This window comes from Sarcophilus harrisii, chromosome 1, assembly GCF_902635505.1.
Source record: "Sarcophilus harrisii chromosome 1, mSarHar1.11, whole genome shotgun sequence".
Lineage (NCBI taxonomy): Eukaryota > Metazoa > Chordata > Mammalia > Dasyuromorphia > Dasyuridae > Sarcophilus > Sarcophilus harrisii.
Genome location: NC_045426.1, coordinates 688529535 through 688557205, shown reverse-complemented (window position 1 = coordinate 688557205; position 27671 = coordinate 688529535). Strand labels below are relative to the sequence as shown.

Sequence of the window (27671 nt, the reverse complement as noted above, 5' to 3'; positions counted from 1 at the left end):
AGAGGATTAGAAAAGGCTTCTATGATGTAGGAAAAGAGAAGTTTTCAGGCATTTACTAGCTATGTGACCCTAGATAAGCCCCTTAACTTCTATTGACCTCAATTTCCCTACCTGTAAATATGAGGATAATAATGAGCATAAAATGAGATAATATTTGTAAAGTACTTTGTAAGCCTTAAGGAGCCAAATTGACGCTTGTGATTATATTTAACTTTTGAATTTTACAGATGAGGAAACTAAGGCTAGCTCAAACCTCTCACTTTACACTTAGCCCAGAGGCTAATTGAATTGGTTAAGGTCCCATAGTTGCATAGTAAAAGAACTGGAACCCAAACCCAAGAACCCCGGCTCCAAATCTGGCACTTTTTTCATTGCATGACCTTAGCCTGCCATGAGACCAAGAAAGGAGGGAGAACATGATGTGTCCCCCATTTTGGCAAAGAACAGATAGTTTTTGATAGATAGGGCCTTCAGGAAACCCACACACGATGCTGTCTTCAAGAGGCAGGCACTCTGGCACTTCCTCTAATACAGCACTATCTCAGCAACGTTCTGGAGTTTCAGGGGGAAGTCATCACCAGACAGAGATGTTAAGATCAAAATGGTGTGAGTTAGTATTTTATACCCTTCCATGTTCTGAATTATAAATGAGAGCTAGAAGAGAAGTGGGAGAGTGAGAGAGAAATCAGAGAGAGGAGAGAGAGAGAAAGGAGTAAAGGGAAGAGAGAGGGGCAGAGGAGAAAGAGGAAGGAGAGGCAGAAAGGGACAAAGGCAAAGAAAGAGAGGGGAAAAATGAGAAAGGAGAGGAAAACAAGGGGAAAAGGGAGAACGAATGAAATGGAAGGAAGGGGAGAAGACAAGGGAAAAGAAAGTGAGATGGAGGAAGAAAGGAAAAGAGAGGAAGAAGGGAGGAAATAGAAGAGAAGAGGAAAAGAAAGGGAGAGAAAAAAGGAGAGAGGAAGAGGGAGTTGACAGGAAAAAGAAAGGGAGACTAGAGAAAGAAGAGAAAAGGGAAAGGAGGAAGAAGAGGAAGGATGTGGAAGAGAAAAAGGAGAAAGTGGGAGAAAAGTAACAGAGATACAGAAACAAACAGAAGAAGAAGAAGAAGAAGAAGAAGAAGAAGAAGAAGAAGAAGAAGAAGAAGAAGAAGAAGAAGAAGAAGAAGAAGAAGAAGAAGAAGAAGAAGAAGAAGAAGAAGAAGAAGAAGAAGAAGAAGAAGAAGAAGAAGAAGAAGAAGGAGAAAGAGAAACAGAGACAGAGAGAGACAGAGAGAGAGAGAAGAGAGAGAAAAAAGAAGAGGAAAAAGAAGAAGAAGAAGAAGAAGAAGAAGAAGAAGAAGAAGAAGAAGAAGAAGAAGAAGAAAGAGGAAGAAGAAGAAAAAGAAGAAGAAGAAGAAGAAGAAGAAGAAGAAGAAGAAGAAGAAGAAGAAGAAGAAAGAGGAAGAAGAAGAAAAAGAAGAAGAAGAAAAAGAAGAAGAAAAAAGAAAGAAGAAAAAGAGGAAGAAGAAGAAGAAGAAAAAGAAAGAAAGAAAGAAGAAGAAGAAGAGACAGAGAATGAGAGACAAGACAGACAAACATTTGGACAGACAGATGTCAGGGTGCCCCACCTTCTAGTTTTTTCTTTCTCCACTAATCCTCTCTAGAATTTTAAAATCCCTTTCCTTTGCTGAATACCTTCCTTTATCTCTGGGCCCTTTTCTTCAGGAGACAACATTGATCAATACTCTCCAAGACCTATCACTTAGGTCATCAAATAGATTGAGAAGTGCCTCTGGAGACAGTGGCAGCTGTGGCAGATGAATCCGAACCCCCAAGCTCCATTTCTTTCTAGCTGGAGGAACGCTGTCTTTTCATCACTCCCCATCCCCAATGTTACCACAATGCACAAGAATAACTCTCAAAGAAGATTTGTTCGCCCCCAAACCAAAGGGCCCTGAAACAAACCCTTCTGAACAAATTCTTTCCCTTGATTTGGTTTTTATGTGATTTGTCAATGAATCAATGAGGAAGAGAACTCATGTTTCTATTGTCCTGCAAGGTTTCAAAGAGACTCTTTCTCTTCAAAGAATCATAGGAGCTCAGAGATCTCTGTACCTGGGTTCCAATCCCATCTTTGACAACATTTGCAAGATCTTGGCTAAGTCACATATTATGGGATCATAAAGGGATGACAGCTGTAGGGTTGGAAAGGCTTTCAGGAGCTACCAGGTCCATCCAAATCTGAACCTATCTACATCCCCAATGTTCCAGTGAGTCCACAGCCTGCTGGAAGATCACTAAAAAGAGCCACCTCCCCTTGGCTTAGTCTCCTTCTCTGTAAAATAAGGTATCTCTATATCAGGGTGGGAAAAAGGTAGGTCAAGATGATCCCTAAGATCCTTCCAAACTCAAAACCCTATGATGTCCAGAGGGGGCCATCCCAACCTGAAGGTTAGGCAGCTTGTCTTTACACCAGAAATGTCCCTCTGGGTACCTTCCCCCACCCCCACTAATCTTCATTCTTCTTCCTGGAAGCTGAGCAGAACAAAGTCTATGCCCTCTTTCACCTACAACTTCTTCAGACATCCAAAGGTAGCCTACATGCCTGTGATCTTCTTATGCCCATTTATGGAGGAGTAAATTGAGGCCCTGAAGGATTTGGCCAGAATCCCACAGCTACTAAAAGTCTGGGATGGAAAGCTAGGGGCGCTCACTCCTAAATGCCAGGATTCATCCCCTCCATCATCATTTTGCATCTATTCCTGGATCATAGCTCCCCTCTTCTTCCCCTACCCCATACTTTTTTTTCCTGAGGCAGTTGGGGTTAAGTGATTTGCCCAAGGTCACACAGCTAGGAAGTGTTAAGTGTCTGAGACCAAATTTGAACTCAGGTCCTCCTGACTTCAGGGCTGGTGCTCTATCCACTGAGCTACCTAGCTGTCCCTATCCCATACTTTTCTAAAATATGTTTTAATGTTTATCAATTCATTTCTGAATATATCTCTCCCCACTATCAAGTAAATCATCCCTTAGAAGAAAGATTTTTTTTTAAAGAAATGAAAAAAAGTTGTATAGCAAAACCAGCCAACATATTGGTAATATGTGACAGCCATAGGACCATTGCCCCTCCTCAGCGACCCCTTCTACAAAGAAAGGAGAAAGGCACAATGGATAGTGATCTTGGTTCTGAAGTCAAAGAGCTGAGTTCAAATCCTGCCTGATATACTCTCTGGGTGATCCCAAGTCAGTCACCACCTTTATCTCCCTAAGTTTACTAATCTATAAAATGAAGATAATAATAGCACCCCTCCCAAAGTTGTTATAAAGACAAAAATATCTGTAAAGCACTTTGCAGACCATAAATCGCTACCAAAAGGTAGTGATTGTCAAGTATATTTCTTGGGCTAAGTTTGGCCCTGACAATTGTATACCATTTAATTTTGTTCCATCGTGTCACTTGTTTTCCTAGTTGTGACTTCCTTCTGTGTTGCTTGGGATAAAGTCCTGAGTATATTTCTGAGGCAATTAAGAACCCAGCACCCACCGACACAGGCACACACATCATACAATCACACATGCACACTATCACCTGGGGATTCATGCAGCGGTGTGCAAACCACAGAAAAGTGAGCTAGCTACCTGGAGTTAGTTACTCAAAGGAAACTGGGTCGGTCACACACACACACACACAGCTGAGGAAATTTGGCCAGGACAAAGTCTGCATTTAAGTAGTTTTGCCACTCTACTAAATGTCATCTCTAACCCCTAGTGAGTTGCTCTTTTCTTCCTGAAAGGCAAAATTGGTTTTTTCCCCCTTCCTTTAAAGATGGCCTTAATGCACTTGCAGGGAGACAAGGGCACCCACATGCAAGTCCAGATGGAATGGCAGAGCTCCTCACCATGGTGGTTCAGAGTAGAGACAGCAGGAGTGGGAAAGTAGTGCGGCCCAGGGAACAGGTGTTGGTGATTCCTAGTGTTGCAGGAAGAGGAAACTAGGATCCACAGGCCCTCTCAGCAAACTGGATGGATCTTTACATTAACCCAAAGCCCTAAAGAGATTATTCCATCCATTTTTACAAAAAAGGAAACTGAGGTACAGAGAACTTAAAAGTCTAGAGGCTTAACTAGGAGAACAACTGTCCTAGAGTTATTCTAGGAAGGAGATAACAAGGCAGAAATCAGGCTATTCTGTGGAGTCCTCTTCCCAGTCCTCCTATATTTTTGGATTTGGGTTCAAATCTTCTCTCTGCCACTTATTGCCTGTGTGACACAGTGTCCCAAGCTGACCTTTAGTTTCCTCAGGAGACTGAAGTAAGTCATCTCTAAGGATCCAGAATCAGAAGCTCTAAATAACAGGTCCTGTGTAATCTTGAGCAAGCTCCTGAACCTCAATTTCTTTATCTGAAAATGGGTATGATACCATCCCTCCCTCTGACTACATCCTAAGGTTGTCAAAAGTAAGAATTATCACAGGGATGAGATGGGAGAATAATAATAACTCCTGCATTTGCATATACTTTGAGAATTTGTAAAGTGTTTTGTAGACCTCATCGATCTTTTTCCTACCCATACAGCCAACACCCTGGTTCAGATGCTCATTACCTCCCACTTAGACTACTGCAGTAGCCTCCTAATGGGTCTCCAGTCTCTCCTCTCTCTCATCCATCTTCCACACGGCTGTCAAAGTGCTTTTTCTCAAGTGCAGGTCCTCCCCCCACATTGGTAAACTCCAGTGGTTCCCTACTGCTACCGGAGAAAAGCGAGATTCCTGTTTGGCATTTCAAGTTCGATTCAGCTTGCTGGCTTCCAGGAGACCCTTGCAGACTCAATACACAACACGTCCCTCTCCAGACTCCGTTCTAGTCAAACCGACTCCCTGTCGTCCTCATCCCCTCTCCCCCTTGCATGGAATCCCTTCTCTTCCTGTCTGCTTCTTGGAACTCCCGGCTATGTATAATTCATAGCTCCCATCTTAAGGAGGCCTTTTCCTGGCCTGCTCCCCCTTCCCCTGCCCCCAACTTGATATGATGCTCACCATGGTAATTCTATGGAACTTAACTGTATACATGCGATCTCCTCCCAGCAGAAAGTAAGCTCCTTGAGAGTAAGGACTGTTTTCATGGTTGCCCAAGTTCCTGGCAATAATAGTAGGTGCTTAATAACCAATGAATGAATGATTTCATTTGAGCCTCATGATCATCCTACAAAGTGGGTATTATGGGTATTATTACCTTCACTTTACAGAGAAAAATCCAAGATCGCATGGTTCTTCTTGCTTAGCCCTCTAACCATTATGTAGCCCTGTTTCAGTAAGTACATGGAAGCATTTTATTTTTTCAATTTTTAACAAAAATCAAAACTTTGTTATTAATAACATACAAATATATCATTCTTTTTCAAAGAAGATCAAGTTGCTGAAAGAATAAACATTTTTAGAATCAGAGTTGACATTATCAAGCTTTTGGAAGTTCAGAAAATAGTCCAAAAATAGCCAGTTTCACTATGACAGTGGAGCATAGAATTATAATTCTCTTTTCAAAATTTTTATTTTTTAATATTCATCTTTTAAATTTTCAGTTCCAAAACCTGTCCTTCCCTCAGCCCCTCCCTTCCCCATTCAGAAGGCAATCAACACTTTTCAAAATCAGAACGTCTGACTTGGAGTCAGATCCTTTCTAGCTGTGGGATCTGAGCAAATCCCTTCACTTCTTTTTCTGCCTCAGTTTCCTTCTCTGTAAAATGGAGATAATAATATCATCTACCTCCCAGAGTTGTCCTAAATATCAAATGAGATAATATTTGTAAAGTGCTTAACCAACCTTAAAGTTTTATCTAAATGTTGGCTATTACATAAGATGCTGTGATTAAGGCATCTTTCCTCAGCTGAAACCTTGGAGGAGGGGGAAAACCTTTGTGATCTGCCTGCCCTAACCCCAGAATCAAAGCATCAAGCTAGCTCTTTGTCAGCACGGAAACAATACTTCTTTGTGCTCCAGAAAATGAGCGGAAATTGGAGATTTCTAATGACAGAGGGAACCTTGGAGGAAGGGAGGCAGAATGAATTGGGCACAAACACAGAGAATCCCCTTTAAGGAGGAAAAGAGACAGTACAGGATGGGAATAAAAAGACATCTCTCTAGGATACTCCTCAGGTCTCAGAGGAAACGATTTCAAATCATCCTGAGGCCAGAAGGGCTGAAATGTATTTATCTGGCATCTAAGAGAATGAAAGAAAAAACGAACATGTCTGGACCTTGGGAGACAGCAGAGCCTGAGTCATCCCAGCGTCTGGAAATGTGAGCTGAGCTTCCTCCCACCCCCATCCCCTCTGGAGGCTGAAATTTTGGCTCTGGATTAGTGCCCTTATCTGGGCCTCTGTCCCCTTTGCTCCCCTTTCCCCCCCCTTTTTATCTCTCCCCTTTGGAGAAGTCCTATGGAAATTGATCACAGGGGATTCTAGAGGAAATTGATCATAGAGTTTTGTATATTTTCTTACCTGCGAAGCTTATTGTTCTGTTGGGCATTTAAAGGTCTTTACAACTTGACCCCTTCCTGCCTTTCCAGTTCTTTTACACATTACTCCCTCCCACAAACTCTACCATCTAGCTATACACCTACCCACTACTCCTCAGAATCTCCCACCTCCGTGCATTTGCCCTGACTTTCCCTAGTGTCTGGTATGCTCTCCTTCCTCACCTCTCTCTCAAGAGTTCTTTCAAGATTCTGTTTCTTAGCTCTCCCAGTTGCTAACGCGGTTTTTAACCCAGGACCTAATTTTTAACCCTGTGTGTGAGTGTGAATTTGATAACTACATTTTAATATACTCATTTTCCTTGGTAATCCTCTATATTTGATCCTTTGCATTTAAAGGCTTTCTTCTGAAAAGGACTCCAGGGCAGAGAGATGGTACCGTAGAATGGAGCACCAGCCCTGGAGTCAGGAGGACCTGAGTTCAAATGCGATCTCAGACACTTAACACTTGTGTGATCTTAGACAAATCCCTAATTGCTTCACCAAAAAAACCAAAAAACCCAGGAACATGAAAAGGCCTCCTTGGGTCTCTCTAGACTACCAAAGTGGGTCTGAATCTTTACAGTCTGAATCTTATGTGGATCCCAATAGAATGGAAGCTTCTTGAGGGTAGGGACCACCTTTGCTTTTTTATCCATATTCCAGTGTCTGACTCTGAGGAAAAAAGAGTTTGTATGTTGGTTGACTGATTGGTTGTGAAATGTTTCCCCCAGGGAGAGGTAAGCTGGGGGAGGGCAGGAGCTGACTTCCATTTTGTCTCTGTATCTCTAGTGTCTGGCACGTAACGTAATCAGCACAGATGAACTGAAGTGAGGTGTCAGAAAGGACCTCAGCTGTCCATCCTGACAAGTGGTCATCCAGCCTCTGCTAATCAAAGTCCATTTGGGACAAAGGTCTCACTCTCTCCCGATGATCCTTTGCAGTCTCTCCATAGATTCATACATTCTCTCCATGTGCAACCTATGAGCATTTAGTAGATTTAGGCCATTCTGCATGGCCTCTTTGCCCTTAAAAGTGAGGAATTCCTTTTTCTATTATGGATTGGACCATATAACTCCTGAGTTCCTTTATAAGTTTAAAATTTCGGGATTCTAAGTAGTAGGATTAGTGTGAGCAGAAGGAAAGGGAAAGGTCATTGGAAGTGTTGAACCTGGTGTAAGCATGGCATATCTGGGGCATAGTAACCTGGCTGAACAGAGGGTCCATGTTGAGAAGCAGTAGGAGAGAAATCTAGAGAGGTAGAATGGAATCCTGTAATCAGTCTCTGTTTGTCTGTCTGACCTTTCTGTCTTTCTGTTTCTGTCTCTCTCTTTCCCTCCCTCCCTAGACTCTCTCTCTCTCTTTCTCTCTCTCTCCCTCCTTCCCAGCATCTGTCTGTCTCTGTCTTTTTCTATGTCTTTCTTTTCCTCCCTCCCTCCTTTCTCTCCTTCCCAGACTCTGTCTCTCTCTTTCCCTCCCTCCCTCCTTTCTCTCCTTCCTAGCCCCTGTCTCTCTATCTGTTTTCTGTCTTTCTCTGTCTCTGTGTCGCTATCTCTCTCTTTTCCTTCCTCCATTCTCTCTCTCCTTCCCAGCTTCTGTCTATCTTTCTGTCTTTGCCTCTATCTGTCTGTCTCTTTCCCTTCCTCCCTCCCCCTCCTCTCTCCTTCCCAGTCCCATCTGTGTCTCTATTTGGTAACAGTATGCGAATTCCTAATCTAGACTCCTACCCCACCAAACATATCCCAAATCTCCCCTTCCTTGTCCCCTTACAAGATCCACTGATAAGGTCCTCGTGATTACTTAGTACAAGAGTCTGATCTTAGACTGGCCTTGCTGCTGTGCACCCATCCTTCATCCTGGTCTCTCCTTGTCTCTCCTGCCAATTCCTCCAGCTTCCAACCATCACTTAATTCTTCTGTCGTTTAACTCAGTTCTGGGTTTCAGATGGTCTTCATGATTGGCTGCACATAGAGTGGATTCACGGAAGGTAAATGCAAACATGAAATCTGATGTGACCAATAAGAGGTACGTGTTTTCTCTAGATCCTCAGAAACTCTATAAACTACCCAATTTAGGAATTATGTACAAGGGGTAAAATAACTATAGTAATCTCCACAGGACAAGACACCAAGAAATCTAATGAGGTAATGAACAGCAGAGAAGATTAATTCCTAATTCTTAATGGGTTCTCTCAGCACGCCTTCTCCCAGCAGGTCCCTGTACTCTGGTAGGGCTACACATGGAACCCCTGGGCTTATGTTCAGCGATCCATTTGATGCCTTCTTTGGTATCTGCTAGCACATCCTGTTCCTGCCCCCACCTTACCATTTGGTGGCAATAAACAGCAGAACTTTATCCTACCCATCTCTTCCCTGTGAGGAGGAAGTGGAAAAATGGGATTTCCAAAAGACAAGGAGCCATGACAGAAGGTTCCCAAATGGTTCAGAGAGAAATAAGAATTATGAAAGCAGAGGATGACCTACATAAGAAAAAATAATTGGCAGATTAGAAAAGATTCAATCTACCACGGTGAGTCTCTCCAAAGAAACAAAAGAGAAAACAACTGATTGGGGAAACCAATATGCAAAAGTGAAGGACAATCTAGAAGAAGAGAAGCAAAAAGTGGTAAGGTTAAATGAAAGGGAAAAAAATCCCAATTTCTAAAACAAGTAAAGACAGGATGCATAAAAGACAACTTAAGGATCAAAAGTCTCCCAGAAGAACACAGTAAGTCAAAAAAACCTCAACATCAGCACGAAAGGAAAAAATGCAAGAAATTTCCTTAATGCTTCTGATTAAAAAAAAAAAAAAAGTCAATCCAAAGAATCTGCTGATTGCTTCAGGAGAAAACCTTATGCTACAAATTCCAAAACACACTACATTTAGTGATTCTAATGACAAACAACAAATCCCACAAGAGACTAAGAATATAGGCAAAGGAAAGGCAATGTGAATAATTCAAGACTATTCTGTACCCCTCACCAGAAGCCACAGAATAACTTGTTCCAAAGAACAAAGGAATTCTTCTTCTTCTTCTTCTTCTTCTTCTTCTTCTTCTTCTTCTTTTTTTGGATGAAGTAATTAGAGTTAAGTGACTTGCCCAGGGTCACATAGCTAGGAAGTCAAATTTGAACTCATGTCCTCTTGACTTCAGGGCTGGTGCTCTATCTACTGCACCACTTAGCTGCCCTTTTTTCTTCTTTTTTATATCTTTCTATCTCTCTGTCTCTCTACATAGAGATATATCTATATCTCTATATTATTTATATCTATATATCTCTAATATAATGCCATCATTTTATAATCATTAGATGACTTCTCTAAGATCACAAAGATCATATGTAGAAGAGGTAACATTTGAATGCCAACACCTTAAGTCCAAATCCTTTACGATAGATACCATGTTGCCTTTCTGAAAATTTTTAGTCTTCCATGAAAAAAAATCAATAAATCCATGTTCCCATTTATTTTCAAATAGTCACTGAGGCAAAAGGTGCTGTCCACTTCTTGTGGAATTTTTTCCCAAAAATGATTCAGCATTAGTGATACTAAGAAGATCACTTTTTCTTTCCCACCTCCCCCACTCTGGGAAAATTATTACTTAAGCCCCCAAACTAACCACCTATCCCTTTTCCTAAAATAACCTTGTCGCCTTTTCTAGGATGTCCTTTCCCCCCACTTTGATATCTTTATCTAGAATAGAAGTCATCTGCAACGCCAGTATTAACAATTGGCTGTCATCTCGGTGGGGGGACGTGAGTGGAGCGCTCCAAAGATCTGTGCTCGGCCCTGCACGATTTAACATTTTTATTCATATCTCGGATGAAGCCAGAGCTGGCATAATTATCAAACTTGCACTTGGCATGAAGTAGGGAGGGATAGCTAACACACTGGATGACACGGCCAAGATCCAAAATAGGTCTCGGAGGGCTAGGAGCTTGGGCCAAATTCAATATAATCAACTTTATTTGTGATAAATGTCAAGTCTAATGCTTTGGGTTCAAAAATTAACTTTCTAAGTACAGGATGGGGAAGACATGATACGATAGTTCATCTAGGGGGAGGAGAAAATGTGAAAGTGTGAGAGTGCCATGGCCTCGAAATGAGTCAATAGCATAATCCACTGGCCAAAAAGGGAACGCCATTTTAGGCTACATTAAGCAAGCTCAGCATCCAATGCTAGGGAAGTAACAGTCCTGGTCAGACACCCAACTAATGCATTTTGTTAAATCCAGGGCACCGTATTTTAGAAAGAATGGTAATGCACTAGAGTGGAGTTGCAAACATGGTAAAGAACCTCGAGTCTGTATCATCTGGGATCAGCTGAAAAAACTTGACTTGTTTAACCTAGAGAAGAGTCAAGGAGGATATGTAACTTAACTTCAAGTATTTGAAAGGATATCCCTTAAAGGTGAGTCTGGAATTGTCTCGCTCAGTCCAGGGTTTGATCTAACTTGGAGCCAGAAATAAAAAATGCAGAGAGACAGATTTAGGCTTAAGATCCAAAAAAGTCATAACAGTGAATTATCCCAAGTATTATGGGCTGCCTCAGGAGGTAGTGGGCTCTCTATTACTGGAGGGCTGCAAGCAGACACTGGAAGGTCCCTTGCTGGGAATGTTATATTATAGAGTAGTATGGATTGGACTATACAGCCTGCTGATATATTTCTGTGATTCTATTTCAAACTAGAATAATATGAGCTATCCCATTACCAACAGTGAGAAAAATCACTTTCCCTTTTTGTCCAAAAAAATCTTTCCCAATAAAGCCCCATGTTATCTACACTTCTCCCCACTCTCAAACCAGCGACCTACTTAGGGACACCTTTAGCCAGGTGAGGAGCGGTCTCTGGCAAAACCAAGGGACCTAAATCAGTCTCCTCAGGGAATCTGCTATGATAGAGATAAACAGGGAGTATCTTGCAAAGCTTTAAAACACTAGAGAAATGTCAGCTATTATTATTATTATTAAGTTCCTGAGGGGGAAAAGTGTATTTCCTGGGGATGAAGTCTATTTCTAGACCTTGGCAAGGGCGGAATTGTCTCTTTATTTCTGGAAATTTTAAATATAATTACCCCCATTATTTATAAAATATTTCAAGCTTTCATATATGTTATTCAATGAATGAATGAATTTGTATAACTAACAAATGAATGACTGAATTTGCACAATGAAAACGTGAAAGATGAATGTGCATAATGAACAAATGAAATGAATGAATTTGTATTATGAACAAATGACTGAATTTGGACATGAACAAATGAATTTGTACAATGAACAAGTGAATTTGTATCATGAACAAATGATTTTGTACAATGAACAAATGAATGAATTTGAACATGAAGAAAGGAATTTGTATAATGAACAAATGAATGAATCTGTATCATTAACAAATGAATTTGTACAATGAACAAATGAATGAATAGATCTGCATAATGAACAAATGAATTTGTATCATGAACAAATGATTTTGTACAATGAACAAATGAACGAATGAATTTGCATAATGAGCAAATGAATTTTTATCATGAACAAATGATTTTGTACAATGAACAAATGAACGAATTTGCACAATGAATGAATTGGTATCATGAATGAATGACCTTTCATTCCATCCTCACAGCCCCCTGTGAAGCAGGTTGGTGAAGTATTATTTTTTTCATCTGTAAAAGGAAGGGACCATCCTAGTACATCTCCATAGATTCATTTCAGCTCCCCAATTCTATAGCTCCTCTCATTTCTCTGGCAGATGAAGACAAGAGTACAAAACACTTCTCTCAAGATCACAGAGCAGGTTAGTGATGGAGGTGTAGAGGAAAGAGGGGTTGCAATCTGTCACTAGCCTTGGATTCTGAAAAACTCATCTTCCTGAGTTCAAATTCAGCCTTGGACATTGACTAGCTGTGTGATCCTGGGCAAGTCATTTCACCCAGTTTTCCTCAGTTTCCTCATCTGTAAAATGAGTTGAAGAAGGAAATGACAAACTATTCCAGTATCTTTGCCAGGAAAATCCCAAATGGGATCACAGTCAGAAATAACTGAAGAGCAACAACAACCATATTAGGTATTATTATCCCCATTTGACAGATCAGAAAACTGAGGTAGAGATAAGGGATGCACTTGCCCAGGGGATATCACAGATTTAGAGCTGGAAGAGATATTAAAGGCTAGCTAATTATCTAATTTTATCCATGAGGAAACTGACTCCTTGAAAAGGAAGTGACTTAAGGAGATCACACTCTTAGTAAGTAGCAGAGCAGTGATACAAACAAGCAGGGTTCTTGCCACTGTTACCATGCCATCTCCCAAGTCACATAATCTCACAGAGCTTTAGATATAATCTAGTGCGATCCCTAATTTTACAAATGAACCCCATGACTAGGGAAAGCTAGAGGGAGAAGTGAGCCCAAGTCGAAGGTCAGCCCTGTCTCCTCCACCACCTACCTCCTCTCATATAAGCATGAACCACATTGGTCAGTGGATATGTGGAGTACTTCCAAGTGTTTGTGGTGTGGGCACCCCTTCCACTGATGACGGTTGGTTACCTTTCCACCCTGCCCAAAGTGGCTAAGACATTCGCATCTCATCGAACGGCCTCGTGAAAAAGAGACAGACGTCGAATGGAGAGGACGACAGTGGGTTGGAAGGATGTGGGTTTGAATCTCGGCTCTGTTGTCCCCTCTTTGATCTCTGGGATCCTGTGATGTGGCTAAATTGGCATCTAGCTGCAGTGGAGTGTTGTGGGCTCTTGGGACTTAACCCATCTCAAGAAAGGTGGCCCACAAACAAGGCGCTTGGTGGATTAAAACCTTTGGGAATCGCATGCACACTAGGGAGTGAAGGCTACACTGGGATCATCCAAATTAAACATCCCAGACACTGAGATATTGCTTATCTCCAGTCATTACAAAATTATCTACCGTGGTTCTTTCTTTCATTAATATAACAACTAATTATAAGGGGCTTTGGGATGCCATGAAGATGGGGAGCTTCTCTGTAACTTGGAGGGACGGTGTGGCCCAACAGAATGAATTTCAGCCTCAGTCTCAGAAAGCCATTCAGTTGTTTGCAGTTGTACATGATCCTTTATGACCCTATTTGGGGTAGAGATACTGAAGTGGTTTACCATTTTTTTCTCCAGGTCATTTTATAGATGAGGAAACTGAGGCACACTGGGTTAAATGACTTGCCTAAGATCACCCAGCTAGTAAATGTCCAAGACGAGATTTGACCTTAGCATGATGAGTATTCCTGATTCCAGGCCTGGTGATCTATCTACTGTATCACCTAGCTGCCCAATGTTAGGAAGAGCTGGACTCAAATCCTGCCTCTGATATTTACTACTTGTGTGATCCTGTGCCAAATGTGTCAGTTGCTGCCTGTATGATCTTGGGTAAGCTCTTTAATCTCACCAGGCCTCAGTTAGCACTTCAAGAAAATGGGACGGCTGGGGCAGCTAGATGCACAGTGGGTAGAGCACCAGCCCTAAAGTCAGGAGGACCTTAGTTCAAATCTAATACACACATAGCTTCCTAGCTGTGTGATCCTGGGCAAGTCACTTAACCCCAATTGCCTCAGCAAAAAAAGAAAAGAAAATGGGACAGCTGAACAAGATAACTCCTAAAATTTCTCTAAATCTTAGATCCTGTCACTGAACTGAGGAAGAAAATACAAAATGTGATTAAGGCATCTGAAGTCAAAGGAAAGCCCAGTTAACCTTTACTTTGGTGTTCAATGTTTATCCTCCCGTAGGCATTGTCCTGGAAAGACTATTTCCAGGTAAACTTTGCTTTTCCAGATAAAGGGTTCAAGGACAGCGTCGTGCTCCCTGGGGCCTCTTGCAAAATCCAGCAGAGTCTGGATCCAACTACTCTGCAACATAGCAGCTCTGACCGATCCCACGGCCACATTGTCCCAGACTAATCCTGAAGGCCTCCTCAGTTTCTCTACCCTTCTTCCTAGAGAGGGGCATTTCAGGCCCAGATGAAGAAAAATTTTCTCATCAATGGAGCTGCCTCCAAAGAGGGAAGGAGCCCCCTCGGGAGACAGTGAGCTCCTCATCACTGAGGGCCGCTTTCCAGAGATGTCATGGAGGGCCCCCCTGCTTGGGCACCCGTTGAAGTAAAAGGCTGCCAAGGTCCCATTTCACTCGGCGTTTCCCTGATGCTTTCCCTTCATTTTCTGACTCTGCCTCTTTCTGTTAGTCAGACATCTAGCTCTTAAGTTCTTACTATGAGCTACACACTGTGCCAAAATTTAGAGACACAAAGCAGAGCAAAACATGATCCCTGCCCTCACCAAGTTTCTGTTCTAATGAGGGCAACAATGTACGCACAACTGAGTACATATATGAGATATATAAGTATGTATATATGTACTTATAGACATAAACACACATATAAAGGAGTGGCAAGGTGCAGTGGACAGAGTGCTAAACCTGATGTCAGGAAAACTGAGTTCAAATTTGGCCTCAAACATCACTTAACCCTATGTGCCTCAGTTTCCTCATCTGTAAAAATGAGTTGGAGAAGGAAATGACAAACTACTCCGGTATCTTTACCAGGAAAACATCAGCTGGGGTCATGAAGACTCAAATATGATTTAAAAAATGACTAAAACCTGTTTTAAAGATATATATATATATATATATATATATATATATACACACACACACACACACATACAGAACCATATATGTATAAACACACAGACAGACAGAAACAAAGAGTAGGGAAAGAAGATGTGAAGAAAAAAGGGGAAGGAACAGAACCCTAGAGTTAAGTGGAATTTTGGGTTCTGGCTAGTTCAACCTCATGCTTTTATAGATCGGGAAGAAGGTCTGAGAGATTTGCCCAAGAAGTGACAGGATTTGAATCCAGAGCAATCTAGTCTTTCTTCTATTATAGCATGAGATCCTGAGGGTCTCCTGGAACCCATATCCCCACCATGTGTACCCGTGCTTTAAGGAAAACAAATAGCTTCTCTGAGTTCCAAACACCCAATTCAGGCATTTCTAGAGCAAGTCAGGCTGGATGATTTCCCAAATCCGAGTCTCAGTACCCAGGGGAAAATAGAGAAGGATAAATATAGTGATGCCCTCATGCAATAGGAATTACTGATAATAATAACCCTGATTTGATCCTTGGTCTAGATATCTCCACAATAGAAAGATCATTGGCTTTGGAGGCAAAAGTCCCAGGTTTAAAACCTGCCTTTATTTTTTCATCTGTATGATGAATGGGTCAGACTTGCTGATTCCCTTCCAGCTCCAGCTTTGACCTCCTTGCTTTATTCCCAAATTGAGTCTATTCAATGAAGGCAGTGGAGCTATTCCATCCAATAACTCCCTTGTGTTATTCCCCACATTCCCCGGCAGGGGAGAGGGGGTCCACTGGATGTGCCCTGCTAGGATGTCTTCCTCCTGTTCTCCCAGTGCAGAAAGCCAGAAAAGCCACACAGGCCACCTAGTGCTCATCATTCACTCTCGCTCGCTATGTTATATGACTGACCCATCCTTCCCCCACCCCCAAGTCGTACATTTCTTTTGACATCCTTCATGTCATTTCTCTAATACACCATATGCCTGTTATTACAAAGTCAGCCTAGAAGGTGGATATCAGTTCTGTCTGGGTGGAGCAAAAGAACATTGGATTTGGGGGCAGAGGAGCCTGGGATTCAGATCTTGGTTCTGGTACCTATTTTCTGTGTGACTTTGACCAAGCTTCATTTGTCTGGCCTCAGTTTCCCTCTCTTATAAAATGGAGAGGGACTACTATCATTTACACAGGACCTGAAAGTTTGCAAAAAGCCTTACAAATATCTCGTTTGACTCTCACAACAACCATGTGAAGTAGGTACAATTATCCCAGTTTTACAGAGAGAGAAACTGAGGCAGACAAGCTCACGCAGGTAGTTAAGCATTCAGGTCATGATTTGATTGCCCAACATACACCATAATCTCTTAGATCCTTTCCTGGTCTACAGGTTGGGTTCTTATTCATTCTCAATGGCAATACTTGCAGAAAGGCTCTGTCAGCAGTAGACAGTGCAGGGCGTGAGACGGGATGGATGCTGGATTTAGAATATGAGGGCATGGGTTCAAATACTTGGTTCTGCCTCTCACCACCTACATGATTCAAAATAAGTCCCTTCATTTCGAGGGGCCGTGGTTTCCTTAACTGGAAAATGGACTAGACAGCCCCATGATGTGACAGCTAGATGTAGCCCTTAGACAAACAGGGAAGCAAAGGGTTCGTTCCCCAAAGCAAGCCAGCAGGCGGGCTCTTGCCAGCAAGCCTGCCCAGCATCAGTGGGCTCTCTCACCCAGGGGACCATAAGGCAGGTGTTTCCCAATAGCCGGGAAACAGAGGCCAGATTCCTGTATATGGGAAAACACGGCTCTCCAATCAATGAACTAGCCAAGCACAGGAGCCCTGGTCTTGGGCTCCCAAAGTGAGCACACACACACACACACACACCATAGACACACACTTACATAATGCATACATACTACACCCCCACTATACACGCATAGATACAAACATAAATACATGTGACATTTATACACATAAAAATACATGCACATATACAATACATAAATACACATGGACATACATGTACATCCTCCACATGTACAACACAACCCACACAGTACACATATACACAGATACACCGCCTATATATATATACATCCATACACTACACCCTCCACACACACACTATGCAGTACCACAATGCACACACACAAATATTCAAATTTATACACATATGTATACACACACTACAAAACTCCCCACATATGCCCACATACCACAATATACCCTACACATACATAATATACACACACATATACTCCCCCGCTATACCCACATACATATACACTAAACACGCACACACTCCACACACGTACACATACTCTAAATACATGTATACACTTACTCACAATACATACCACACAACCAACACAAATAGAAAATACAAGCATATACACATGTACACACATAGATATATACATTATACACACACCCCACACATATGTACCAAAAACACCCCTCACATATACAGAGATATACACACCCGTACGCACACATATACACCTCCACATACACACACGCATATATATACCCCCCACACACAAACATACACATGTACACACACACACACACACACACACACACACAGAGCCCAATACGTTTTCAGTAGAACACAACACCAAGAAAAGGAAGCAGCTGGGAAAGGCTGCTTGGGGCACTCACTGTGAGAACGCTCCTCCATCTCTGCGATCTGTTCAGCCTCCTCTTCTGGCCTTAAATGTAAGGCAGACTACAAAAGGCTCTGCTGGGAGGAGGAGGGAGAAGTGACCCCCTCCCCAGAGGAGGACTCAGGAGAGAGAGAAGGTGGGGCTCTCTCTGCCTTGTCACTTCACACCTTGGGCAGAGCAGCAGCAGAGGCAGCTTATCGATGGCTGAGGAGTGGGAGCCAACTTTGATGACATCGTCAACACCAGCAAATAAAACGTTAACGTATAAAAATAAAAAGGAAAAGATGTGATAAACCGGTCCCCTTCCCACAGGACTCCAGTACTGACGTCGGTCCCGCTCACTGCAATAAACATTTTTGTTCTAATTTTAAAGGAGATTAGCATTTTACCTGACATAAAGATGAGCAAAATCGGCGACTTTCCCCATATTCCAAAATCCCGGGCAGCGGTAGCGAACAGCCGGGGAAAGCTAGGCTCACGTGGGTACATTTTGCCCCACAGGGTATCCTCAGCAAAAACCTAACTCAAAACTACGTGTCCAGGGTAAATGAAAAGCCACAGCCTGCTTCAGTTTCCTTATCTGTTAATTAAATGATACACAGATAGATGATCTTTATGGTTTGCAAAGAGCTTTCAATATTTATAATTAATAATAAAATATTTCAATGTTTACAGGCTGTGTGACCTTGCACAAGTCACTCTAATTGGTCCTCAGTTTCCTAATCTAAAAAACATAGAAATAGATGGCCTCTGAATTCTTTTTAAGCCAGGATTCTATAATCCTTCAGCCTTGTGAAGAAGATGCTAATGGGGATTACTAAAGCCATTTTACAAGCTAAAGTCTAGAATCACCCAGCTAATTAACTATGCAGGGTTTCTTTCCTCCAAATTTCAAGTTCTAACCATTCCATTATGCTACCTCTTAACAGGGATGTCTATTTATCTTGTATAGCATATCTTTGTATGTATTAATGTTTGCATGTTTCTGCCTCCTTAGATTGTAAGCTTCTTGAGAGCAGGAACTCTTTTGCCTCTTTTTGTAGTCTAAGCCCTTAATATAGTACCTGGCATACAGAAGGTATTTAATAAATGTTTATGGACTATGGGTTGATCTCTGAACAATCTCCCAGCACTCCACTATGAATCTATAGTCCTGTGGACATTGATTCAAACTATGCATACGTCATTCTTGCAGTCACTTAGACTTGTGATTTCATTCTTCTGTTTCTTTGCCTCAACTCCCATCCATATCCAATAAGTCGTCAAGGATCCTGCATCTTTTCAGTCTGTAGCCTATGCCTGGAATGCTCTCCCTCCCTACTTATATATGTCTTTCAGAGTCCCTGATGTCCAAGTCTCAGCTCAGACCCCCCCTTTCTGGAAAACCTGTCCAAATCCACCATTTGTTACTTTTGGACCGCAAATTATCTTATGCTTGGCTCCATCCCTACAACTAAGAGAATGAAAGTTCCTTGAGGGCAGGAGTTCTCCCATTTTATGTTATCATCTCTCTAGCTTGGCATGTGATAGTCATTTAATACATTCTTGGTGGAGAGAAACTGACTGCTTCTTTCTGTCATCATCCTGTGGATCCCACAAACCCAATTCCCAGCATTGGAAGGGTCTTCAGAAATTATGGGATGTAAAGCTGGAAGAGTCTTTCTGTATAATCTATTCAAGAGCTTCCCATCCTTTTTTTCTGTCATGGACCCCTTGGGCAATCCACAGAAAGCTCTAGATCCTTGCTCAGAATCCAGTTTTTAAGTGTATAAAATAAAATGCAAGAAACTACAAAAGAAATCATTAATTATACTTAAAACAGATGCAATTTTTTCCCACCCAAATTCATGGATAGCTATCGACAGTCCCCTAGGGAGTTAAGCAATCTAACCCAAGTATTGCCAGGGGCCCATAGCTACTCAGACCCAATTTGGAATCCATTCTTGCCATAGCTGACCATATCTAGTCCGAATGATCTCTTAATGGAAATTCTCCTGTAGTATCCCTGAAAAGTGGTTATCAAGTTTCCACCTGAAAACCTCAAGGGATGGAGAACTCACTACCTAACTGGAATGTTCATTCTATTAAGAGTATTTTCCCTTATATCAAGCCAAGACCTATTTCTGCCATTCTTATCTCCCCGCTCCTTGCCCTACACAACTAAGCAAAGCAAATCTTAATCCCTCTGCCACAAGGATGCCCTTCAAATGCCAGAAAACATTATCACCTCCTCTTTTAGTCTCTTCTCAAGCTAAATATATGCCAGTTCTTTCGACTAATCTTCTACCAATACCTCCAATAAGCCCCGAGGGGAAAAGCTAAGTCTGAAACAGGGGAGGTGTAGATAAAGAAGTGAGCATAATGGGTCTTTTCCAACCTTTTTATAAAGGGAAGAAGAAGCCTCCATCCAGCTGACGAGAGAGCAAAGCCTGAGAGTTGGGCAGAGAATTGGAAGCACTTAGCAGTTCCTCTTCCCCTGGAACACTGAGCACAGCTACTTGAAATCTCCAGATGATATTAAGCTTGGAGCAGCCTATTCTTTGGAATCACATACACACACATCTGCACACACACAGATGTGTACACGCACACATACTGGCACACATCTGCACAATTCTGAATGCATTTTGCTCAAAATTCTTAGACAAATAAGCCAGTTGGGCGTTAGCCACTGAGAGTTATCCCACAATCCTTTCTTTGATGCTCACTGGGAAAACATTGCAGGCAACCCTCAGAGAAACAGAGGGCTTTCATATCTAATATACCCCATCAGATCTCCATCCTAGCCCCTGGAGGCAGACAGAGGTGAGTATTACTACCTTTTTTCCTCGCACATTTGAAGAAGTGATGCTTAAAGACTTAACGTGACTTGCTTAAGGTCACACAGCTAATAAATATTTGATCAGGCAGGCTATCTGGGCTTACCACCTACAGCTTTTTTGGCAGTACCACATGACCCTACAAGCATTATTAAAAGTGTCTATCAGACTGGCACTGGAGATTGCTATAAAGCCTCCCAGATAAGGAAATTCTTTCAGCCAATCCAGGTTAGCACTTTCTCTAAAATTTAAAGATAGACTTTTATTTGTTTTTTGGTAAGATAAGTGGGGTTAAGATACCTGCTCAAGATTATATTGTTAGTAAGTGTTGAATGTCTGAGACTGGACTTGAACTCGGGACCTCCTGACTCCAGAGCCAATCCTTTATCCACTGTACTTCCTAGCTGCTCCAAGATTAGTCATTTTAGGAAAGAGGTTAAGTGATTAGCTTATGAAATCACACAGCTTGTATGTGTCAGAAGCAGGATTTGAACCCACTCTTCCTAGCTTTGAAGCTGTTTTACGTCACGTTATGTCTCAATGCTTCTTCATAGGCACAGAGAATATAAACAACAATGATTAAAAAAAGAAAAGAAAGCTTATATTCTATAGCTATATCGAATCTGGTTTTTCAACATGCCCAACAATTTTGGATTGGGGAGAAGACAGTAAATCCCCCTGATTTATTACATTTTCTTGGGCTAACATTAAGACTTTTTATTCCACATGGCAGCCAAGAGAGGAGAAAAAGGTGGAGGACATAAACAAAGGTGACCCCCTGGAGATGCGGACGTTCATGGATACAGAGAATGGTTTATAAATGGCTGAAAAAGGCAGCCGCGGGGTGGATGGCAAGAGCCCCGTTCTGGGTCTGGCCGTAACTGTCATTTCCTAGCTATGTGACTCGGCAGAAGTTATTTCTCTCTGCTTCCTAGCTGGCCTCGAAGGCCCCTCCCAGCTCCGACATGCTATAGGAAAGGCTCCTCCCAATTCATGCATCCTATGTTCAAAGGCTGCACCGGGCCCAGGCATTCTGTGTTGTAAAGGCCCTTTCAGGCTCCGTTCTCTCTAGCTCTATAATTAGTAGAGTGGCCTGTGCTAGAAATCTGCCAATCCCTGGCCTGGAGAGAGACGGGGTTTAGGGAATAAGAAGAGACATCTCCACTCCTTTATATATATATATTCCTCCTTCAATGCCCCAGGGCAACAGGCGAGAGCAGCAGAAACAAATCCTCTCCAGGAAAAAAAAAATAATAGAGCATCCGATGGCACGATCGGGCCCTCCAACCCCTGCCCCCCACTTCCAACCCAGCCGCCTCCTTGGCATCCCTGGAAACTGCCTCTTGACCTCTCCTAGCCACAATAAAGTGGCTGGATCTGCCCATGTCAAAAGCCCAACTTCACAAGGCGAGGCTGGCCGCCTCATGGGCGTCTCTGTATTATCGATCCCCGGCTGTAACAACCGGTATAATTTTGCTTAGCTTCGAATACCTGGCGATCAGGAATTCCACGGCCATAAGGTGATAAAGCATTCTCTAAAACATGAGAAAAAGATTAAGCCTCCTTATGGTTAATAATATACTGTACACTGTCTGTCAAGCTGGCTGTTTGCTATTGAAAGCCCACTATTAGACACTTATTTAAAAGGCCCTTCAAGGCTTCCTAAGAAAAGTGCAGTTATGCATTTTTCCCCCTTCTTCCTGGCAAGAAGGGCTATAGATAAACATCAATTCACTCCCGCAGATCACAGTCACAGTAAATAAATTTTTCAAAAAGCTAAAGTTCTTCACAAAGGCTCCTCCGAGCTCCCATTTCACACAACATCAATGTTTGGCCTCTAAGAAATAAAAGCTCTAAGGTTGCCTTCTCCAGAGCTAAATTATCAATTGTAAGTCACTTTAAGGGGGAAAAAAATAGGGCATCTCAATGAGAGCTGGAGAAATGGAAGAACGAGAGTGGGATTGGCTCTGGCATCATTTCCGTTGGCAGCTGGAATAGAAAGGGCCAGGTGGTCATTCCGAGAGGAAATGAGCCTGAATTGTTCTTAACGACACCCGGGGTCAACCAAGCTTTAGCCTGGTTTTCCTTCTCGGGTCGCAGGTGCTTTTTTTCTAGATGCAGCATCCCAGGCCAATCCCCCCACCCCGGCCAGGCTGGGAGAGAACAGCCAGCCTTAGACCAGTTCAGTGACTCGGATCCCAGTTATTTTTACTTCATCTTTTTTTTTTTTTTTTATCACTTTCTGAAGTGGCAGACGAGGCTTGTCTATTATAAAATATTTGTTGCAAACACACACACACACACACTCACTGCACCCTCCCCACACAGCTCTGTCTGTCTGTGTAAAAATCTCAGCTCGGTGTGGTGCCAGGGACTAATAAATGGGGAATGGAGACACCGGCTCCAGTGAGCTGGAGTGAGAAAATACCATGGGCTGAAGGAGGCTGGGATTTGAGGGTTTGGCTCTTTGATAGGCTTTGGAAAACAAGAGCTATTTGCTTCTCCAGGGAACGCTGTGGGAAAGGTGCAGTATTTGCCTCCATTTTATGGCTAGGGAAACTGAGGCATGGGGAAAGCAGAGTTGCCACCCAGTTATTGACCAGATGGGCCTAGATTTGAAGAAAATAAAAAGCATTCTAGTGAAAGGAAAAGACTTCTAGGCAAGGAGACAGGAGAGGGTGAATTCTGGAGCCTGTGTTTTTTTGGAATCTCTTCATCTTAGATTTCCTTACTGGAAAATGAATGACAAGGAACATCTGACCTTTAAGCTCCTTGCTCTCATTCTCTGTCCCAAGGTCCTTCCCAGCCCTGACATCCTCTGTTCTAAGATCCCTCCAGTCCTGACATCCCCTATTCTAAGACCCCTCCCAGCCCTGATAAACCCTGTTCCAAGGCCCTCCCAGCTCTGACAATCCCTGTTCTAAGACCCCTCCCAGTCCATTTGTCAGTGATGTGGTAGTGGAGGGGAGATTTAGTCCAGTTCTGTGACTTTGAACCCTCTTCTCCAAAGAGAACTGGGACTTTTATCATCCTCTGAGTTTGGCACATTGCTTTACATACAGTAGGCATTTAATACATGTTTATTGTTATTGAACTGAAATTAATACTTGTCTTGCCTAGTCTGTTAGCAGTCCCACACTCGGGCCCCAAGTTTCATCAGGACGATAAACCAAAATGGTAATGATTGATCTGCAAGCATTAATGAAGCACCTACTGTGTGTGAAGCAGTGATCATGGTTCAAGTCAACAAAACATTATTAAGTCCCTACTTTATACCAGGAATTATACTAAGCACTGGACATTCAGAGATAAAAACAAAACAGTTGATTGCCTGGAGGAACTTAAATTCTATCGGACAGTCCTATTGACTGGTGCGCCAGTCTCTCCTAATTGTTCTCTGGGCCTCCAGTCTCTTCCTTCTTCGATCCATTCTTAAAACAGCTGCCAAGTCTGACCATGTCCCTCCCCCCATTCAAAAATCTTATCGTTTCCTAATGTCTCCAGGAAAAAAATACCAACTCATCAGACCAGCAGACGTCCAGGTTCCCCCTCCCCAGACTTAGGCCATATTACTCCATTTCAGACCCTCTCCATTCATTCATTTAAACAATAACCCAACAAAAGAGCATTTATTAAGCATTTTCTATGTTCTACATGCTGTACAGGGAGCTGGAGATATGGCACCCATCAGGCTCATTAGCTCATCCCTATTCCCATCATTCCACCCGTACTGCATGCCTTTACCCAGGCAGTCCCCTCCCCACCCCAACCTCTAGAATCCCAGGCTTCCTTCAAAACTCAGGGCCCCCTCCTACATGAAGTCTTTCCTGAGCCTCAGAGGGGTTAATATTCTATGGTTAATATTCTTTCCTTCCCTACTTCCTATACCCTTTCATCTATTTTATATTTACTTATTGGTAGGCTCACTGGCTCTGGGGTTGGGAAATGTGAGTTCAAATCTCACCTCTGGTTCTCATTACCTGTGAGACCCTAGGTCAACTAATTTTATTTCCCTGTTTCTCAGTTTCTGAGGGGGATGGACTAGATAGGTTCTGGTGTTCCTATGATCCTATGACTTATGCGTATGTTTTCTCTCCTTAGTAGACTCTAAGCTAGTTGAGGGCAGGGACCCTCTCATTTTGACTTTGTTATACTGGTAGCTTACAATTCATGCCTCATAATGGGTATTCAATATCTGCTTACTGAATTAAGATGGACTAGATTAAATCCCATAGTCCAATCAACCCAGGCCTCTTGATCCTGAATTCATTTTTTCTCCCATCTACCGTTATGGATAATTGAGGGCTCCTAGGAGTGTACCTGTATACTGCAAAGGACTTGAGAAGCTCTCTGTCCAATCCCATCATTTTCTTCAAATTAACATTTATTTTCTCTTGCTCTTAGCTGTCTCTTCCTGACTTTGTGACATATCTATATATATGGAAAACAAATTTTCCCACTGGCCATATCTAAAAATGTATATTTCACACTGCATCCTGCACTCATTACTTCTCTGTCAAGGGGTGGAGTGCCTGCTTCATCATGGGCTTTATAGAATCATGGCTGGTTAGTGCATTGATCACAGTTCTTAGGCTTTTCAAAATCATTTGTTTTTACAATGTTGTTATTGTACAAATTGTTCTCCTGGTCCCAGATGAAGGAATTGAGGATGAGGGAAATGAAGTTACTTGTCTGAGGTCAAAGGAATAAGAAGTGTAACAGACAGAATTTGGACCTGGGTCTTTTGCCTCTAAAGCCAATTCTTTCTTTCCACTATACCATGCTGTCTAGGAGACACTGAGGATGTTTTCTTTTATCCCTCCCCTGCATTAGAAACCTCAGTTTCCTCACTGGAAAAATTGATTTAGAGATTCTCTGTCCAGGGATATGGTTTTAAGGGCTAGTTTCAAATCTACACCCAACCAGATAAATGGTGTATTTTTTTCTTTTCATCTGGAGTAGCGGGTCCCCCAGGATGGGGCGGGCCTTCCTGAAGTGCCTTGCCGCATGCTAATGGAGCCATTTGGAAATCATTTTCCCCTAGTGCATCTGGACCCACAAAAAAAAAAAAAAAAAAAAAAAAAAAAAAAAGAGGTAGACAAAGAGCATCCAAATACGCTGGAGGCTGGCTGATTGACTGGGATGTGGGGCTGCTGGGTAATCATCCCTCCCTCTGATTCCCCTTTGATAGGGATCTCTTACAAATCTGGTCACTGATCACCAATACAAATGCAATCAGCAGACAAGAGCCTTCCTGAAGGAAGCGAGCCCAGCGCAGCTGTTCCTGGGACCAGACAGTGGAGGAGGGAGGAAAAGACCTAGCTTGGATTCCAGCTCAGCTAATGACCTAGACACAAGCCTTGGGAGTGGCCTGCTTTCTTCCCCTCTCAAGAGCCTCCCTCCTAGCGTCTCCCCACAACACAGACACATACATATACAAGGTGATTTGTGGAAAAAATTGCTCTTGTTTTCAAATCATTCCCTTCTCAACATTTACAAAGGGCAGCCCCAGGCCTGGGGAAAGGAGACAGCTTATGACTAGGCTGGGGGTAAGATAAAAAAGTGTGAATACAGAAGAGTTACAGAATAGATCTGGAAGAATGGAGATGGGTGGGAATCAAAGCATGATAGTGTTAGGAGAGAGGAAAGAATTCTGCATTTAAAGTTAGAGAGTTCTCATGCCAGTTCTGACCCTTAACAGGCTATGGAATAGGAAAGCAAATAGGGCATAGGGCCTAGATTGGTGATTTCATTGATATAAGGAATGCCCAGGTGAGAAAACTCCCTTTATAAATGCACGTTGGTAGCATCTATGTAACTGAGTTTTTAAAAGTTGCCTGATTGGTTGTGATTTACCCAGGATCCTACAGCCAATGTGGATGAGAAAAGGATCTTAAACTCAGGAATTTCTGTCTTCAAAGCAGAAATTCTATCAACCAGGCCACATTTCCTTTCTCCTACAAGCCAAATGAGCTACTAGGACTTAGAGTTATGATCCAAGATCCTAGTTTATGGGCAGTGAGCCCCCGTCAGAAGTGTTCTTACAGAGATACTAGACAGGCACTTCTCAAAAATACTTATAGAAGGGGATTACTACTTTGGGCAGGAAATTTGAACTGTATTATGACAGTGGAAAAAATAGCTTCTTCTCTTTGAGGCTCAGTTTTCCACTGGTAAAAAATAAAATAATAAAAAATCTTTAATATTCCTTCCAGCTCTAATTGTCTATTAGAAGAGAAGCAGTAGAAAAATCACTAGACTTAAGAATCAGAAGAACACAAGTTCAAATTCTGATTCTCATACTACTTAATAGCTGTGTGGCCTCTGGTAAATTTCTGGGTAAGAGTTTCCTTATTAGAAAATTAAAGGGGTTCACTGGATCACAAGCTTAGATGATAGATGAAGAGGAGGAGATGGATGATGTTAAAACATGAAGTGCTTTTTAGTGGCGGGCACTATGCTTAAACAAAGGGAATGGAGCCAACTGACCTGATTTTTAATAAAGTGGTCTTAGAGATATGGATTGAGATCCACATAAAACAAAATGATGTCTGCCCTCAAGGAGCTTATATTCTAATGGGGGAAGATAATGCAGGGTTGGGAGGGATGCACCAGGAATGGGTAGTGCTATTCAGAAGTGGTCAAGATTACCTAGCACAAGTCCTGACACACAGTAAGTGTTTAATAAATGCTACTTGGTTGATTGCTTTTAAGTCCCCTCATCATTCTAATTGTCCACTTCTCCACTCTTCCCAGCTCATCAATGTTCTTTATAAGATAAGGTGCCCAGAACCGCAGCTGGTGCTAGCAATTCAATCTGACCAAGGACAGAGAGCATCAAGACCCATCTCCTCCTCAGTCTTGATACTATGCTTGTCTGAACACAGCTGAGGATCTGGCTGTGGTGACATGCTGTTGACTCACTCACTGTTGGGTGGCCAGTTGTGAGTAGCGGAATCTTGTTGGTTCACAGGCTGGAATTTCAAGAGAACACTTTCTTCCAGGTCTGAATTTGGGGGGGGGGCGGTCCTCATATAAGAAACCTTGGAATGGGAAATTTGGAGCATGTCCTTTTAGTCCTCTTTGGCTGGCATCTTAAACAC

General features: G+C 42.4%; 1 protein-coding gene across 1 annotated transcript in view; it reads right to left on the bottom strand.

Moving 5' to 3' along the window:
• The window catches only part of CUX2 (cut like homeobox 2), a 303004-nt gene extending 284766 nt beyond the window's left edge, over positions 1–18238 (bottom strand). The window contains exons 1-2 of the mRNA XM_031948557.1: positions 18139–18238; positions 17745–17794 (exon numbers count right to left, since the gene is read on the bottom strand). Coding sequence (XP_031804417.1) covers positions 17745–17794; positions 18139–18238 — 150 coding nt within the window. The remainder of the gene's footprint in view (positions 1–17744; positions 17795–18138) is intronic.
• Positions 18239–27671: the final 9433 nt, after the last annotated feature.